The 18,151-nt window shown below is 57.1% G+C and overlaps 2 protein-coding genes across 2 annotated transcripts; one reads left to right on the forward strand and one right to left on the reverse strand.

Annotated features, from left to right (window-relative positions):
• Positions 1–203: 203 nt before the first annotated feature.
• On the reverse strand, positions 204–10,435 carry LOC34620800. The gene is made up of 18 exons (XM_026338710.1): positions 10,419–10,435; positions 10,165–10,280; positions 9,702–10,020; positions 8,916–9,561; positions 8,601–8,692; positions 8,251–8,416; positions 7,908–8,035; positions 6,775–7,532; positions 6,330–6,457; positions 6,034–6,120; positions 4,791–4,978; positions 4,447–4,550; positions 3,972–4,075; positions 2,275–2,397; positions 1,860–1,943; positions 1,460–1,696; positions 897–982; positions 204–312 (listed from the first exon to the last, which is right to left on the reverse strand). Exons 1-18 carry the CDS (start codon positions 10,433–10,435, stop codon positions 204–206), a joined length of 3,492 nt encoding a protein of 1,163 aa, XP_026194495.1.
• Positions 10,436–11,533: 1,098 nt separating this feature from the next.
• LOC34620801 lies at positions 11,534–17,557 on the forward strand. The gene is made up of 8 exons (XM_026338711.1): positions 11,534–11,707; positions 11,904–11,965; positions 12,101–12,185; positions 12,366–12,668; positions 12,936–13,002; positions 13,167–16,036; positions 16,209–17,185; positions 17,386–17,557. Exons 1-8 carry the CDS (start codon positions 11,534–11,536, stop codon positions 17,555–17,557), a joined length of 4,710 nt encoding a protein of 1,569 aa, XP_026194496.1.
• The last annotated feature ends 594 nt before the right edge of the window (positions 17,558–18,151 follow it).

Below are 18,151 nucleotides of genomic sequence, written 5' to 3' on the forward strand. Positions count from 1 at the left end.
TGCCCCAAAGACCTGCCATTTTGAGTGCAACACGAGTGCGTGCCTGCTGCTAGCAGATGTGGGGTTTAGGAGATAGAGTTGTGCGGGGGGACAAAAGCGGTTCCTCTAGGGAATGAAAACGGCTCGGAAATAGCGGCCGGTAGTGCTCCTATTATTGAAAGAAGAGATCCTCTCAATAAGTTTTGTACAGGCTGCGCAGTTTTTTAAGGTCCGAGACACTGCAATGTCTGCGAACAATGTGCCAGACTGACTGCTCCCGGCGCCGTGCACCGATTGCAGACTTCAGTATCTATCAAGGCTGCACGAGGCGCTCTACCTCGTGCTTCCGTAAAAGCGCATTTTCCCTGGAAGTGACTATCGCTGTGTGCGTGGCGCAGCGCACCTTCGTGTCGATGTTGAGACACCGCGTGTGTGTAGCCGCTGCACTTTTATTGTGTGGTGTGCGTGCGCGTATCTGTGCTAGGCTTTAGACTAAGCCGTTAAGCGCTGTGTAGGTACATGGGAAACGTCACCCTCGCAGGTATGCAGGGCTGCCAGGGCGTGATATGAGTGCCACGAAAAAATTATTGGGTTACATATGAAACGGGCCGATTCCCCTAGGGCTAGGCGGAGCATGGGCAGCTGCTGTCATTTGCCTGGCTAAAGCTCCCATGGCTGGCTGCCGCGCATGCTGTCTGCCGGCTGCCCTGTCTATGCTGGGCGGGGGAACTTGATCGGAGCTCCGTACAAAGTCCAGCCCGGCATCCCAGAGAGGGTCAACGGTCTGGCGCGAAACGCCTTCCCCCTTGAGAATGCGCAGCAGGAACTCCATCACGAGCCGCTTGGAGTCACCTGAGGAGGAGTATTTGGCCGCTGCGTGCTCTATCAAGAGCACGCCGCGATTCAGCGTCATCTGCTGCAGTCCCGGCTGAGACGAGAGCAGCCAAAGGCAGCGGCAGCCCTGGGCTACAACTTCCATGTTGTCGGAGTGTTCAGACACCACCTGCAGCGAAACACAGTCAGACGAGATCGAAAATGAAAGGCATGTGGGGTTCCGGCTCCAGTGCGCGTGGGTAAGAAGGCCCAGAGATCGACGCTCATGAGAGCCCTCGCAGCAAAGAGCACCTGATGCAGAGCCAAGCATGCCACTCGCAAGGATACATCACGAGAACCTTTCCCCCCTTCACCGCTCCCTCCCCGCCTCCCCCCCCAAAATGGGCTGAAGAAAGGGCCTTCTGGTTCCTAAGGCGCGAACTGACGGTGGCCGCTGCAGCTCATAAGAGGGCGCTGCAGCCGGAGCACACGAGCGGCATGGGAGATCACGAAAAGCGGAAGGCGTGAGGCACTGCTTAGATGCAACGCCTTCTCACCCCCTTTCCACCCCCCTGGTCAGCACTCGAGAAGCAACGGAGAAGTCAGCCATGAGCCACACATGGAGGGATGCTTGTCTCGTTAGGCTGTGGTTGGAAGCGTCGTGTACCTTGCAGATTACATTGACACCGCGTTCGAGGATGGCCGCGGCACATCGCTCGTTGGAAGCGCAGTTCGCTATACACCTGAGGGCGTCCTCGGCGAGACAGGGTTCCTTGCCGTGCTTGAACATGACAAAGAGAAGCGTGGTCATGGCGCGCATCTTGAGAAGCTCCGTGTAGATCTTCGAGTCGTCAGGCTCTTTGTAAACAAGGCGAGAGATTGCCCGACAGCCAAAGGCACACATCTGCACGAGCGCAGTGTGCCGCAGCGTTATACGAGGCACCGGTTGGATATAGTAGCCAGCAGGCCAGTCCCTCCCTTCCCGCTGCAAAACAGGGGGCCTGCTGCTCAGCCACCTTGGCTCTTCCCCTGCCTCCCCAGCTTCTACCAAGTTCTAACGTGCTGACCAGCGGATCTGTGGAGCACGCTGTCATGCTCTTAACGATGGCCTCGATGACACCCAGCTCAACGGCCCTCCTCCTCGCATCCGCCTGTTTCAATACGCATAGCCTCACGGAGGCACCACACCCCGTTTTTCGCACATACACAGACAGACAAAGAAACAAGCAAGCAAACAGACAGAGACAGGCAAGCAGAGGACACGGATCTAGAGCTCTTATGCGGATTCGCCACGCTTGCCCTAAGGCAGCAGCAGAAGCCAGCGTCTGACAGGAACCTGAGGCTTGGCCACTCTGATCCTGCCACGTGTCTTCGTTTTGGTGTGTTTGGAGTCGAAGAGGTGCGAGGTGAGCCTGCAGCAGCCTGCTGCAGCTGGTGCTTGGCAGCAGCCCCATCCCTCTCTACAACACCCTAGCAACTCACCAGAGTCGTAACATGGTAACTGAAGGTCGCGATAAATTCATTGATGTGAGCGCACAAGACAACTGAGCCTTTGCTGTCTTGCAAGGCGCTGATGATAGCGTGCAGTGTCACACGGCCGAAGACCTGCGCAGCGTCAACAAACACCAAGTCACAGTGCTGTTCAAAAAGCCAAGCCGTGCTTTCCTCCCGAGAGGAACTTCCTCCACATCCTCCAACAGCAGCCCGCGTGCCGCCGTGCCTGCCCAGCAAGTGGTCAGGATGCACGAAAAGGGGACTAGGAAAACGTGACCCCTTGCACCTTAGGCCGCCTGTGCAGGTAATCGAACTTCCGGAAACCCGACAAATGCAAAAAGAGCATTTCCTACTTCGCTCTGGGGAGTGTAGAAATCTTCGAGGATCGTCAGTGCAGCGCAACAGGCGCTGACGACCTCTGGAACACATCTGTGGCGCTGAATACACCTGTTGACTTCTTCCATCATCTCTTGAGTGAGGCAGTTCCTGCACCGGAGGGACAGAAGCACAGAAGAAAGGCACGGATGTGCAAGCGGTGTGTTTGTTCGGGTGGGAGCAGAGGAAAAATGGTGCGCGTGAGGAATCTAGAGGGGCATCGCGCCGATCGAGGTACTGCTTTGATCGATGCAGCAGCGAATTTCGACGTCATGGGTGTATGGCTGCCAGATAAGAAGTTTCCCTGGGGTGGCATAGAGCAGCGGCAGCGGCTGCACGCCAAGGCTAGGTTCCCTTTTGGGATGCGCGCTGCCGCTGGTTCACTTTTCTCCTCTGGCATTCTCTTCGAGCTTTTGCACAGGCTCCTGTGGCACTGCAGCAAGAAAGAGGAGAGATGAATGGACAGACCACGGTAACACTCCGCAGACACGCACCTGCAGGCTTTGACGCCACCGACGATTGCGATACTGTTTGCAAAGCCGCTGGCAACGCTTTGGCTTTCTGGGTGCGTGGAGACGGCCGAGAGCAGCACAGGAAATGCCTGAAATTTCAGAAACAAAAGACAAGCATTGTAGGTGCTGTGGTTCGCGTGAGGCCAGTGTGCGCAGGAGCAGGAAGGCCTCTCTGCATGCCCGGTGCAACACTCGCAGGTTCTAAGGGAGTGCGATGTGCGAAAGGAGCGAAAAGGACGGCTTGTTAAAAGGTTCCACATGCATGCAAATGCATTTGCATGCATGTGGAACCTCCTATTAAGCATGTAGAGGAATGGTAGGATAGACTTGGAGCTCGCATGTAGATGCAGAGGCTGAACCCTTGGCCCCTGCCTCTCTACGCGCAATGCAGGGACACATAAAGCCTCCGTTTAAAGCGCAAAAAAAAGAAACGAGGCGTCGCCGCCTTTCTTGCAGGGCCGGGGGGTGTCGTGAAGCGCAGCTCCTCACCGTGTGTGCCACATGCTGGCAGTGTTCAAGGGAAGCTCGCGCGAGCGAGGCGATCGCTTGACACGCTGCTCCTTGCAATTTTCGAGAGTTCGCATTGAGCTTCATGACATTCAGGACCTGCAAAAGCACCAACGTCGCCCAGTGCGGGAAAAAAATGCAGCCGCGGAGACTAGGAATGCGCACACCGAAGCTCTCGTGAGGTTTTGTCGACTCTGGGGCCAGGAGGCCTTTTTCATGCACTTCTGTCGGTGTAAAGGCTGGCAGCGGCGGCTGAAAGTTTTTTGAAATCGGACGCCTCCCAGTACGCACCTTGTCAACGTCGCTGGCATCATCTGGCATCCACTTGGGAGTTTTCGACTCTAAGATCTGCACGACCTCGTTGTAGCTGGGAGGCCGCCGCAAGTCGTTGTAGCCTGTCGAAACAGCACCCAAAAAGACTCTTTAGTCTTCGCCTTCGCGGCGCTAAGGCAGCTCCAGGCAGGCACCCAACGCGAACAAACAACGGCGAAGGGCTCTACACGAAAACAAGAGTGCTGCTGCTGACACCCCTAAACAGCCGCTTTTTTGTTTTTGCGCGTATCTTCCTCTATAGGACGCGAGCGCAGCACCGATGTACAACAGAGCAGCAACCGGTACGTGGACGAAGCCACGAGGCAGGCAACGCGAAAACGCAATATATCTCTCTCTATATATATCTATATAGACATACGCAGCTGGGAAGTTTGCATGGGCCCTTCGCAGCTTTGTTGGCTTCCACCCCCCTGTCCCCCTCCCCATTGCGCACCTTCCTCCAAACGCTGACCAGCGCCTAAAAGCTTCTTTCTTTCGTGCGACGCTAGTCCTTCCAGCTGGGCCCTTTGTGCTGCAGCGTCAATTGCTAGGCAGGCCCTGTACGTTCGCGGAAGCGCAATTCGCGTGCAGCCGCACGAGAGATTCTGGATCGGCAGAAATCTTTGCATGCAACACGTGGAAGGATGGCGCGTTTGGCGAAAAATTTGCGGCTTTGCCAGCGCCTAGCGCAGAGGCGGGAGGTCGTTCTGAGGTAGTGGGGGGAATTGGAAGTTGGGGAATTGTTTGGTAGCCGCGGTCTGCTCCAGCGACGTGCGGGTGCATTAAGATCTTGCTCACCTTGTCAGCACTGCTGGCTCGTGTTTCCACTTGCTGAGCACTGCGAGGAAGGCAGAATACTGGGCGGTTTTTCTGTGGGGAGAGCGAGCAACGATTAAAATGTGGATGCAGAAGGCGACAACTTCGCTGTTGGACGACTCATTGACTTGCTGCAGCAACAAGTCCACGAGGTCGGTGTTGATGACGACCTGCAAGCGCCGTGTCGCAAAGGCAGCTGACAGTAAGCCGGATTGCATGCAGTCGCAAAACGGCCAAAACAACCCCCGCAGCGGGCAGCTAGGCCCCGTCAACAACCCTTCGCCATCGCAGCGCACGCTCCACGAGTCTGCAACTGCGTATATGTTTGTATATACAGATATAAATGTAGCTCTGAACACGAGAAAAAAACGGGAAGGTTCTGAGCGCGCATGCTTTTTTTCGAGGGTTCAAAGCGCTTCGAATGGGGCCTTGCTTGCCTTGGGTCGAATGACGGCGGCCATCACTGCAATGACATCTGCGCGAAGCTCCTTGTCGTCGATCGCCATGAGGGTTGTCAACACCTCAAAGAGCGGCGGTGCGAGATGCTCCTGGAATTTAGAAGCTGAGACACCGGCACGCAAGGACAGACATCGCGTTGCATGCCTCACAAGACGTCCTGGATTAGGATTTTACAGCGGTGCTCAAGGGCCGGCCGGAGGCGCAGCGGGAAAACACGCGCAGGCATGGAAAAACGCAGCAGAAAAGAGAAGGCCATAGCCCTTAGCCTCGAGGTTCTTTACATAAATACTTTCTGGAAGGGTGGTCCCTTATGTGGAGGGCCTCATGCGTAGCAAGGCGCAATTCTACCACAGCGGCGTTCAAGTGCATCCGCATACGCATGCACGTCGACAGCAGCATAGAAAAGAGTTTTCAGGGGCACCACCCTTAGCCGCATAACACCGAGGGCAGAAAGCAGGGGTTTGTTTGTTTACATTCAAAGATGTTGAGGAGCGCAATGATCCCGGCCCGTTGAATATCGATTTGGTAGGGGTAGTAGGGCAGAGCTTGTACCAGCGCATTGGCATACTCCTGCAAACGAACGCCACGCGACGCAGCGCACATAAGAGGCTGATTCCAGGCAGCCGTCCTAGCCGATTGTAAAGGGGCATCGGTGCAAGTCCGAGCCGAGAGAGTAGTGTGGCTGCCTGCCTTGCAGCCAGTTAGGCAAATACATCTTGAGTCTAAATGGCAGCTCCCCGGGGGCCGTTCTCTTAGAACACAGTACCTGCGAGGCAGGGTCCTTGCGAACGAACTCCTGACAACAGCCAACTGAGAAATCGTAGATCATCTGCACGTGCTCACTGCTCCCAAGCTGCGTGGCTCAAAGCACACCACAAGGCGTGCTCGGGATTGGTGGCAGCGCTGACATATGCGCAAGAGAACCTCATCTAGAGGGCCACAACGATCCTTCTGTCGCTTGAGCTCGACGATAACGCGAAAAAACAGCCCGTGACAGCCACGCGCCATGGGAACCCCCGCAACCCTCAACGTTTTCCAGAGTGCCTGAGGCAGCCTTCCTACCTCTCCAGAGGAGAAGACCTTCTTCATTTGTGTGTACAAGAGTTTGAGCTTCTCAGGTGTCGTTTCCACTGGAGGAGTCAGAAAAACGAATTCCTCGCATCGATACGGCGGCAGGCGCTCGGCCAGTGCTGCGGCGAGTCGGCTCACAAGTCGCATGCACAAACACACAGAGGGCATCAGGCCCATGTAGGCTTCATCGTTTGCTTCTTCCTGTTGCGTCCTGTTCAGGGGTGGCAGCAGCCCCTTCTAGCGCAGACAGCATCCTCTCCGGTGCCGTTACAGCTCGTGCTAGCCACAAGGGGCCCTCGCACTGCTTCCCGCCGAGAAGGAGTCGTGTGTCTTGCCAGAGCAGCTTCAGAGGATACCGCTTCGAAGCTTGAATCGTGGCAAGGGTGGCTGCGCGTGAAGGAGAAAGAGGCTAGGTGCAGCATGCCCTTTCGCTCACCGTTGTTCAAGATCTCGCCCTTGCGTCTGCTCTGCTGCGGGATGGCGGCGTGCAGACGCTTCGGGGGCAGCACCTCAAAAGAGTCTTGAATCGTCTTTTCACAGTTTTGCAGGTTCTCTGCTTCCAGGAGACGCTTTTCGTCAATCCGTGCCGCCTGGGACAAAGACGCTCGAGACAGCGAAACAGTGCGAGATCTGCTCAGCGCAGCAGAGGCCCCTCGTCGCGCAGGATCCCCAGCTCTGGCTGCTGCTTCCACAGTCAGCGTAGGAGAGCGACTTGGAGCTTTGCGTACTAATGCAGATGCTGCGGCTGCTTGCCGCTCGGCTTCCTCGCGGGCCTGGGCTGCTTCCTTCTCGCGTCTTCGAGCTAGCTGAGCCATGGCATCCCGCTCAGCCTCCAGTTCCTCTTGGCGACGGCGCATTCTTTCCAGAGATCGTTGGGCTTCCTCCGCTTCCTGTCTCGCGCTCTTTGCCTCTTCCAGGGCCATATTCTTCGAGTGCAGCTTGCTCAAGCACAGCCTTGCCCAGTCGTCGTCTTCTTTCCGCTTCTCCTGCTGCGCGAGCATGAGCTGCTTCCCAGGCCCCGAAAACACATCCAGTTCTCCGACTGCCTCTCTTTGCGTCTCCTCCTCCACGAAGTCTGCAAACGTGGGCACTTTGCCGTCCTTCTGCTGCGCCTTGCGAAACAGCTCGCGCCTTCCCTGCTGACTCACGGGCAAAGCGTTTGCATATCCAAGCTCGGGGTAGGCCTTCGGGAACCTGAGGAAGCCACACCGCGCCGAAAGTATCAAAACACGCAAGTGCATGACAAGGTGTCTGTCTGAACGTGCCTTCTTGTGAGGCGAGTCCGAAGCGGGGCGCAGAGAACCGACACAGCCATTCATCCAGAGAGAGACAGCAACAGCAGCTTGTGCTGCTGCTTTCGCCTTGCGACAACAGCTTTGTCTCTCATCCAGGCCTCTCTGGAGGTTCGCTTCATAATGAATGCAGCCATGGTGCTCCCGAAAAAGCGCCGCGGCTTCGAACGCCACTTTTCAAACCAGCCCACCCTGCCCCGTTCCTTCCCTTCGTGTCCCCCCCTTCTCCCCTGTCTCCCCTCCGTAGGATTTCCCCCCAGCCCCCAATCCTTCACACTTGGATTTATAGACGGCGGGGCCTTCTCCGCGCCGCACAGGCACGGCATCTTCTCTCTCTTGACTGTAGCCTAAGTTACGGAGCATGCGAGACACGGCAAGCTGAGCAGCCGCAGCCGAGAGTCTTTGCTGCACACACAATAACACCCGCACGCAGCCTACACGGTCCAAGAACGATGCCGCATCGAGCGGAGCAGGCACTTGCCAACGTGCGTCGCGCTTTCACAAGCCGCCGATTGCATAGTGACGCTACCGTCCTGCCTCTGTGCAGGGGGGCAGGCAGCCCTTCAACCAGTTGACGAACTCCTCCCCACGTGCAAGCACCCCAAAAAACGGCCATTCACCACTCTGAAGTCGACGTTGCGCTGGGCCATGATTTCCAGAGGATCTTCCAGACCCTCAGCAACTGCCCGTGTAACATGGCACTGCTGAGGAAGAGGGTTAGTCTCTTGAATGCGGGTGATGTCCTTCATGCGCTCCGCATGCAGCCGCACCAGCTCGGCATCTGCACTGGTCCGCATACGGTAAACACAGCTTTGCGGAAGGCCTAGCATCGCATGCAGCGAGAGACCCCAAGAGGCGAAGCTGGCCAGCGGCTCAAGAGACGTGCCTACTTCACGACTGCGCTACAAACAAAAGACGCCATTGAGGCAGCCGAACTACTCCGCCCGCTGCGTGCGAAAGAGTCTCTTACTCCTCAGCGTATGCCGCGTGGTAAAGGGCATCGCGGCTCCTCAGCTCGATGCGCGCAGCTTCGGCCTGCGCCACTGCAATTCCATCGCGTGCCTGCACCGCGGGAAGGGTCAGCAGAGCAGCAAGATGGACAGCCTCAGAGCCTCCCTAATATGCTCACAGCAGGGGGGAGGGAAGGAAAAGCATTGGGGAGACTTTGAGGCTAAAACGCGTCAGAAAGGAGGGCAGCACAGCGGAACGATGGGGGCCTAGACGAGGGGGAGCGTGCCTCGTCTATGCAGCGCAGCTGCTCTTCAATTATGCGCTGCTGCTCGGCAGTAACGTCGGCCAGCAGGGGGTGAGCATTCTTCTCCCTGAGCGCCTCAAGCTCCGCCTGCTGCTTCTTGTGCGCTAAAGCCCGCGTAATTTCGCGGCTCTGAGCGTGCATGCGCTCGGCGCGATCCTTGAGGTGCTGCACGGCTAGGTCTATGCCTGCTTTCTCGTAGAGGACTGCAGGGTCGATTGTTGGACGAGGCTTTTCGTGAGGATGCAGCTGCTGGCGAAGCTGATGAATCGCAGCACTCCGCTCTGCAAGGCTGCCATCATGGCCAGCGACCGCCTCTGCGGCGGAAGCGACTGCCTCGGGGGAGTGCGTCGCGGCGCTGACTATCCAGGGGACCGCTTGTGGCATGCAGGGGTGGACAGCGCTCGGAGTTGCTCCCATGCGCTGAAGCTGCAGGAGAGCTTGTTGCTGTTGCTGCTGCTCTATCGTGCCTGGCGGCCACGCATCTGCTACAGACTTCACGAGGGGTCGAGCAGAGGTGCTGGGCAGCATGAAAGGAGGCGACGAACTGAGCGCCACGGCGCTTGGGAGCCGTGCGCCCGTAAGGGGGCGGCCGGTTTTTCTCAGCAGCTCATACTGCAGTGACACGCTGTTGCGATGCTGCATGATTTGCACGTAGCCTTGTTGCAGCTCCTCCAGCCTGCACGAAAAGCCATCAACCCAAGCTCTGACGTCTCCCTGTCGTCGTGCAAGCCCCGCCTTAACCTCCCTGTTTTGCGGTGTACCTACACGCTGCATGTTGCCAGCAGGCCCCCTCCCCCCTTCCTCCAGAAGCCCTACCGCTTCATATAGTGCACAGGAGGGTGTAAAACTTTCTCTGCGGGTTCTCCTGTGGGGGAGGCGATGCCAGAGGCTGCCGCGGGGAGGGCATCGTCCGTGACATGGCCCGTCCGTGTCTCTGCCGCCTCTCCTCCCTGCGGATCTCTCGAGGGGTGACTCTGCGCGAGGTGCACAGGTGATGACGCCTGCTGCGTCGGCTCTGGAAATTTCGAGGTGCTGCCGCTCAGAGGCGGCGAGGCTGCAGGAGAAGAGGACGTGGGATTGAGGGGCAACTGTGGCTTCTGTGCCGCGGGGCCGGGTAGGAGTACAGTGGAAGACACTTCTGGACTTGCCAAGGGAGAAAAGCCGCTTCCATTCAGCTGCTGAGCGGTCGCATGCATGCCATTGCCGGATCGCTGCAGAGATGGCTCTGCAGCTGGGGAGGGTTCTGCATGCACAGCGGCGGCAGTCGGTGAGCTGCTGCCTCCAGGTTCTTCGGACGGCTCCACAGACTCTTTGAGGGCCCGAGCTAGGGCTGGATACTTGATAACAAAGCTCTCATCCTTGAGCAAGGCTGCGGCTGTCGCTTTCGCCTTCTCCCTGCGCCAGCAGCCATCAGGTAGGAATTGTTCGAGACTAAGAAGGCTAAGAGCAAGCAGCAATTGGACTGCCCTCAGCGCTGTCGTGAATACCGCAAGAAAACCAGCAGAAACTCAGGGAGAAGAAAGGCAGGCTCACCGGTTTCCATCGTTCATCTTCCACTACAGGAAGCTGCCAGGCCGGAGCGGCACGCATTGACCCATGCTTTCTCGCGTTGCCCTCCTGCGGCGCCACTCCCCTGGGCTCGTGCGTTTTCCAGAACGAATGCTCGTTGCTGGATTAAGGAGGCTACTTTGATTTCAGGAGGGGAAATGCAGCATGCAGCGTAGAGGGCCAACGGACTCGCGGGTTCCCTCCGCAGTACCAGCAGACAGCGACCGCATGGATGAACTGAGATCTCGACACAAGCATCAAATTTTTGCGAACAGCACAGCGTCAGGGAATTCCGTCTCGGGGCAGTTTCGGCAAATTTGATCGCGCAGGCTCATGTCTAGTTCAAGCCCGTTTCGGCAGCCCATTGCAATGCCCAGCTGCCGCAGCCGACAGAGCGTGAGGGCCCCTCGCATGCTTCTGCTTCATCACCACGTCAATTCTGGTGACCAATAGCTCAAAACCTTTTTCCACCAATGAAAGTTTCAACTACATCACCTCACGAGTAAATTTGAATCGGAACGCGATCGCAAACTGCTGGCGGCCTTGCGCCCACCACCGACCTTGAACAAGACCAGTACGACCTAGAGAGCATCCCAGTCTTGCACAATTTCGTTGACTCTACCCCTGTTTAAATGCTATTTTGTCACATGCATGATAAGCTTGCCAAGAATATCTACAGGGATTGCTTTTTTCGAGCAATTCCAAAAGCGGCTTCGGTGGTGGTGGACACCCCGGGGGGACGCAGGCTTGTAATCACCACTTTTCTGGATGCAGGAACGATGCAAAATTAAAAGACGCCAGATTAATCGAGCTTCAAGAAGATTTCCTCTAGCCCACCTCCTTTTTCAAACGGGCTTCCACGGAAGCTCAACCCCTCCTGCTGCTAAAAGCACACGATGAAGCACCAGGAATTCGCATGCATCAAGCATTCGCTCGGATTCCAGCATCGAGGGTTCTCTGAAGTGGACCACTCTTCATAAAGGCCCATCGGGCTGCCCGAAGGCCTTTTTGCATAGTTTTTCAGCAACACTGATTATTAGCTTCTCCATGAATTTTCCCGCTCCTGTACGCTTACGCGTGCATTCCTATAGCACGCGACGATGCTGACCATCAAGCTCTGCAAGGCGTGCAAAGATGGAAACGTCAACGAAGTGAAGGAGCTGCTGGAATCTGGGGCAACCCCAAACTTTGCCTGCAATGCAGATAGTCACCGCTCCCCCCTCCATTTGGCTGCCAGAAATGGACACACCGAGATAGTGAAGCTCCTTCTGCAGGCACGTCTCAGCCAAGCTAGGCCATGAGCCCCATAGTTTTTGTAAAAATGAAGGATTCCAACACATGGCACATTTCTACATCTCTGGGTGTCTCCTTCCACTGCGTGTGCGGGTTTCTGGAACACACAGACCTTGCTGCATCCGTTGCATCTTTTCTTTGAGCTGTGTCGGCTGTGTTGTATTGTATTTGGCGCAGAACGAAGCGGCAGTGGATCCTCTTGAGGCCTCTAATGCGTGGACCCCGCTGATGTTAGCTGCGTGAGTCTCTAGGCCACTAGGCCGCCTCGCTGCCCTTACTCCCACCCCGCCCAGCATCCGAAAAGCAAACTGCAGGCAGTACGCACCAACCAGAATTCCTTGTCAGCAAGCTTTTGGTGTTTGCAAACGGTGTAGGCTGAAGTCCGCTGACTCGCCGCGGCATGTGGCTGTGATGATGGCGCTCCTCGACAACGGGGCTGATGTCGAGGTGGCAGATGCGGTGCGCATTATTAGCACGAGAGGATCTTGAAAACACGTATACCTCTCTGCCCTGTTGCTGTTTTCCGCTTATTGCTGCTAACGGACTGGCAAACTTCGCGCTCGCTGAATGGCGCGGCGGGTGCAGCAGGTTTTGCGCGGATCCTCTTCGATCCTTGTCTGTAGTGGGTGGTGTTTGCAGAAGGGCAACACGGTTCTGCACATCTTGGCTTCGTTGGGTCAAACGGAGCTGATTAGAAGGCTTCTGAAGCAGTTTTCAGCTCTCGACATCCTCGGACCAGGCTTCGGGTACATGACGCCCCTGCACTACGCCACCGAAGCTGGGCACCTCGAGACTGTGGAATTCCTGCTGCAGCAAGGCGCCGATCCTCGGGGTGTGGATGCTACTGGCTGGACTCCGATGCATTGGGCCTGTAGAAGGGGTAGCAAGCAAATTGTTGAGAGACTCTTGATGGCCGGTGGCAGTCTTGAAGACCGTGATTTCGTAGGTCGCTCCATGCACTTTGCTCTTCTGGAGACTTCCCTGAAGCATCCCAGCCCGTAGTTTGGGGTGCCTGCGGTGTGTCTCCGTATTAACTGCATCGGCATTCGGCGTCCTGTCTCAGTAGAAAAGCGCACATAGAGAAAGACGCATCTGTTCCTAGACTTCAAGTGCTCCCTGGAGATGGTGCGAGGAGTGCAGCCTAGCAGGCAGTAGCTATTGGTTTCCGGCTATTGGTTCCGTGCGGCCTTACACTGCCCTGCGTTGCAGAGGTCTTTGACAGCCCTAGATGTCGCCTGTGTTTTTGGCCACACAGCTTTGGCGAAGCTCCTGGAAGGTGCGTTATTTGGGGATTGCGGGCTTTTTTCTGCATGCAGAAAAATGGGCGTGGTGTGGCTGTCCTGTTTTCGCATCAAACGCTTCTTCTGCCTCTGTTGCGCATGCGTGGTGTAGCCTCGAGGCCCCTGAGTCATAGCGCGCTCTTCGCGCTCCCGAGTGAAGATCCGGAAGCGGAGCAGAAGAACGCTGACGGCGATGACGACCAGCCGCTTTCACTGGGCGTCCCGACAGACCCTGCGAAGGAGACAGTTTTCCCCACGTCTTCTCCTCTCCGTGTCGAGAAGTTGCGGGATAAGTCGAAGTTGCTCGCCGTGCAGGCCTATCGGCGATTGCTCTGCTGGACTCTGGGGCCCTGCGTTGTTTGCCTGTCGCTGTACGACTACGCGTCCAGGATTTCGCTGGCGGTGTTTCTGGCTGCGGCAGCGCAAGGCTTTGAGCAGCAGCTGGGAGCTACGCCCTATGCAGCGGTAGCTCTCTTAATCCTCTCCGTTGTTGTTCCTAGTGCAGGCTTCGGCATTTGTTGCAGCCGTCATCTGAGGTCCACCATCTCTTGGGCAGCCTCACAGGCCGCGCGCATCGTTCACCTCGCCGCGAACTCCGACAGCGGTGGCGCCAGCTCGAAGCCAGCAAGGGGCCTACTGCGGCGCTGCAGCCTCCGGTGTCTCTTTGCCGCAGACCTATTTGTTCGCCTGCAGAACCGGCTTGTTCCTCGAGGCTCAACGAAAGGCGTGCACCTCGCTGCTGCAATGTGCGCCTTGGTGCCCGCAGCGGCGGCCTGCTGCGTCCTCCTGATCTTGCAAGTCCTCTTGGTGGCTGCAGCGGCACTCGGTGCTGCTACAGCCTTGTGGGCATGCGGATCGATCGGCGTCGTCATGCTCAAGCTCTTCTTGGTGCATCCAAGCATCCTTCTGCGGTACCTGGACTGTCTAACCCATGGAACTGCCGTGAAGCTCCCGGCAAGGGAGGCGGAGAAAATTCGACCTGCTGAAGCGCTCTCCCCCAGTGTGGCAGGGGCAGCGAGCAGGAAAGCAGAACTCAAGAGGCTTGATGAAACAGGACCGGAAGGCCATGCGTCGGAGGACGATGCTGCGTCTCCATCTCCACTTGCGCTCCTCGAAACGTCCTCAGGTTCCCAGGTGGGAGAAGGCCGTCTCCGGGTGATAGGCGAGGAGGGAGTCGACGGGGTGTCCTCCAGCACTGGCTGCCATAACGAGCCGCGCAGAAGCCTGTGCAGCGAAGCTCCGGAGGCAGCCTCAGAGGAGGCTCACGCTGCAGCGGCGTCAGGTGCTGGGCGTAGGAGAACGCCTTGGGAGCTGCCCTTGCCAAGAAAGCGCTTTTATGCACACTACGCCACTGCAACCCTTGAAGGCAGAATCCCCCAGCAGCTTCATCCCTGCCCCTCGCTGAAAGGCGCCATCCAACTGCACCGGCAGCACGCGGAGGGATGCAGAGACGTCCACTGTCGGCTAACGCATGGGACGCTGCCCTTTGCCTCCGCATCCCGCAAGTCCGTTTTCGCCTTGGATATGCACAGCCTGATGCAGGCAGAAGAGCAGGCGGCATCTGAGGGCAAAGCTCGGGAAGGGCTTCCCGAGGCTGGCTGGCGCTTCACCGGCAGCAGCGACGCGCTTCAAGCTGCTGCCGCTCTGAGGAGGGCGGGAACATTGCAGTCCTCTGAGCCCATTACTGGCGAAAAATCGAAAGAGAGGTCCTTGTCGACGCGACTTCAAGGGAGCTCGCTGTCTGAATCCCGGTTGGCGGCTCTCTCCGCCTCCGGCACGCGACCGAACGGAAGCGCATTGGAGGAGGCCCCTGCCCTCCTCGCCTTCGCCTACGGAGTTTCCAGCGAAGGAGTGGACGTGGCGCCTTCTTCTACCCATGAAGAAGAATCGGCAGGTGCTGCAAGCGAGACCGCTGGCTCGAGAAGGAAGACGGATGCTGCAATCACGCTGTCGGAAAGCGTGGTGTCTCTCCTGGTCCGCGCTAGCCCCTATCGGTGGATCAGGCAACACGCTGGGCAGCAGTCTGCGGATTCGCCGCAAAGCTCTCCGACGAGTCCGTGCTTTATCTTTTTCGACGGAATGCGCACTCCCAGGCTAGGCCTTTCCAACCCCCAGCAGGCGCAAGAAAAAAGCGCAAGGTCCTGCCGCTTATACTCCCAGCTCAAGACGCCGCGCGACGCTGCGGGCTCCGCTAAGACCAGTTCTGCATGTAGGGGCCTCAAGCTTCTGTTCGCCGATCCACAACTGCAGCGGGGAGGAGGAGGAGGCGACGGCGGGAGCTCCGAGGCGCTAGCACGGAGGCGCACTCAATATTCTTCCTTGGCCTTTCGAGTCCTCAAGAGCCGAAAGCAAAGAGCACTGCCATCCCAGCTCGATCCACCAGCCTACAATGCCATGATCCTGAAGAGGAAGCAGTGTATATACTCATGGTATGAGCGCCTAGTTGGTCTTCGGTATGCTGAGGTTGAAGGTGCACGAAGTAAGACTGCAGAAAAAAAGGCATATGAGCTCACTTCAGAAAGCGCACAGCCTACGTGCGAGGGGCACCCAGAAGAAGCTGGATCCGCTTTAAGCTATTCAGCCATTTCCAGCCACTGCGGCTACAGGCAAGTATCAGATACCAGCATCAAATGGAGCAGCTTTGACTCTCTATTTCAGCAGGACGAAGGAAAGAAGGCGACGCACAGGAAAAACCCCGAGGAGCTGTGGAAGCCCGAGGATGTTACGCTATACCCCCGCGCCGATCCACGCGCGCTCGCGTGCATGCCTGCAGAGGACCTCTTCGATTTGCATTCCACACCCAGCCCTTCGACGCTTCAGCATTATGCCATTCCTATCCAGCCACACCACCACAAGCAGCAAGAGGGGCACGGGCCTTCCACGGACTGCCAGCAGTCCTCGCAGCTTGTCAGCGCGGCGGAGCACTGCAACGCAAACTGCACTTTCAGAGACGTAGCTACAGACCAGCAGCTTCAGACCGCGCTACACTATCGGTTCAAGGATATGGTGGAGATGCCGCATCTGCGCGAGGTAAGGAATTCTCTAGCGCGTGTCAGGCACAGTAAGCAAGTGCGGTATTCGCTGCTTAAGCCCAGCCAATCGCATGCGAGATGCTACAGGAACTCGCCGAAAGAGGCGACGTAGAAGCGCGTGGATTTAACCGGCCCGCTTTTGGATGCGGATTTTGATGATGCGCGCGCAGATGTTTTTCGCTGCCTGGTGCCGCGAGTTTGAAAAGCTGCTCACGTATCAGGACACGTGCTTTGGAAGCAACCCTATGTGGGTTGAGAACGCCCTAGAAGAAGATAGCGTTAGTGCCTTTTCGGTGGGCTTCTTAGATTCTTCGCCGGTTAGCGAAGGAGATACCGCGAGCTCTCTTCTTCGGCCGAGTATTAGGGAAAAGGCTGAAATGGCAGATTCCAAACAGGGGGAAGACAGGCCTAAAGAAGTGTTCTGGGTGTTTCCGGAGCACGTGCATGTAGAGCGCGCGGAACGATCGCGTAAGGCCGCTGATCCGAGTGCGATTGATGGCGATGGAGGAAGCGGAGACGGCGCGGAGGGCCTCTCAGATTGCTGCAGCGGTTATGTCCCTCCGGAACCCCCCATGATGTGCGCCGTTGCCGTGAGTCGGTGTAAACTTGAGGCGTGGAAGCACGACACGTCTGTTAAAACAGAAGGCTATCTCGTAAAGGGCTCTGCCTTCGGCTCCACCCTGAGCAGCCACGCCACTTCCTCCCCGTCGTCTCTGTGGGGTGACTTCGAGAAGTTGACCCTGACAGACGAGGACAATGATGTCTCGCCCGCAGAGGGCAAGTCCGTGCTGGTCGTGGAGGCATGCAGGTTTTTGTTCGCTTTAGCCTTGACTCTTGACCTGCTGGGCCTCTTCCCTTTGCTGAGTGCCATCGTCCTGCTGTACCTGCTGCCGCACCGCCTGTCTCCGCACTCTGCCTCTCGAGCCGCGGACCCTTCTGCCTTCCCGGCTGTCTGCGCTGAGACTGCTGCAAGCCCTGCAGGCTTCCCTGGGGGATACTTAGTGGCATCCCGGCCGTTAAGCTTCACAGCGACCTTGTGCGCGCTGGACATGCTACCCTTCTGGAGCCTCATGCTGATAGTGGCGATAGCTGTAGTGCATGCGGGCCTCCTCTTCGGCCAAGCTGGCCGCATATTCTTCCTTCCGCAGCGCAAGCTGCTCACAAGCCGACCTTCAGCGTAGCTTCAGGCTTTCCGGATGTGTGCTGAAGGCTCGGCGGAGTATTGTTTTGGGGGTGTATACTGCTACGTACCTTATACGATTAGGCGGGGCCATCCTATAGGAATGCCGCCTCTTCGAACGTTGCTGTATTCGTTTTTTTAGGGCCAACTACTACGCTATGAGATAGCGGCGCTACCGCGCACGTTGGTGATAGCATGCAGCACGACCTGAGTGCGTCTGCAGGTACTACGGGGGAAATGGAGCCTTGTCCGGATCGAACACTCCATGAAACTAGACAGGATCAACTGGGATGTGCAGCAGAGTTGCTCCCTTCAGATCGAATGACGCACATACAATAAAGACGCTAGCGAGAAGAACACAAACGGGTTATGCAACCGTGTCAGCCCGTTTTCCCCTCTGTACATAGCAGCGTTATGCAATATGAAGTCGCCCACCTCAGCCACGATTTGTGTAGCCAAGCATCTACGCTAGCTCTTGTGTAATGGGTAGCTTTCAACCAAAGCGAGCGACCGCAAATGATACCACGAATCCCTGTTCAGGGGGGTTACAGACCTAAGATGTGAGCCCCTGTCTCCTAGCAACTGTATGGATGTGTCCCTGCATGCAGGCTCGCCAATTAGAGACTCTAAACGATCTCATATGAATGATTCGGAGGCCTCTTACTGCACTCGCACGGAGGGGAATGCACCTTGAGGCTGCTCCTGAGTGTGGCAGCGAGCCTTGAAAGGCCGTGCTGCGATGTCACACGATCTACGGTGTGGCTCCAGCTGGCGGCAACTCTGGCACGCAGATGAGTTTTATTCTGTGAAGCCTGGAATTTTGAGGCTGAAGGTATATCGTGTGGGGTGCAGTGCACCGTTGCTCGACAAAAGTTTTGTGAGTTGGGCGCACCTTGCCTGTTTTTGGAGAACTGATCAGGGTTCAGGGCTATA

This window comes from Cyclospora cayetanensis, unplaced genomic scaffold, assembly GCF_002999335.1.
Source record: "Cyclospora cayetanensis isolate NF1_C8 unplaced genomic scaffold, CcayRef3 CcayRef3_contig_3, whole genome shotgun sequence".
In the NCBI taxonomy this organism is placed as follows: Eukaryota; Apicomplexa; class Conoidasida; order Eucoccidiorida; family Eimeriidae; genus Cyclospora; species Cyclospora cayetanensis.

What these genes read in the sequence shown, in the direction of transcription:
- LOC34620800 (XM_026338710.1), bottom strand. An exon ending in CCTGTGCACTATATGAAGCG is followed by an intron (nt 9,562 to 9,701) that starts GTAGGGCTTCTG and finishes CTTTTCGTGCAG; the next exon opens with GCTGGAGGAGCTGCAACAAG. An exon ending in GCAACGTCGACTTCAGAGTG is followed by an intron (nt 8,036 to 8,250) that starts GTGAATGGCCGT and finishes TTGTGTGTGCAG; the next exon opens with CAAAGACTCTCGGCTGCGGC.
- LOC34620801 (XM_026338711.1), top strand. Translation starts at nt 11,534, where the DNA reads ATGCTGACCATCAAGCTCTGCAAGGCGTGCAAAGATGGAAACGTCAAC. An exon ending in TAGTGAAGCTCCTTCTGCAG is followed by an intron (nt 11,708 to 11,903) that starts GCACGTCTCAGC and finishes TATTTGGCGCAG; the next exon opens with AACGAAGCGGCAGTGGATCC. An exon ending in GTCTTGAAGACCGTGATTTC is followed by an intron (nt 12,669 to 12,935) that starts GTAGGTCGCTCC and finishes CCTGCGTTGCAG; the next exon opens with AGGTCTTTGACAGCCCTAGA.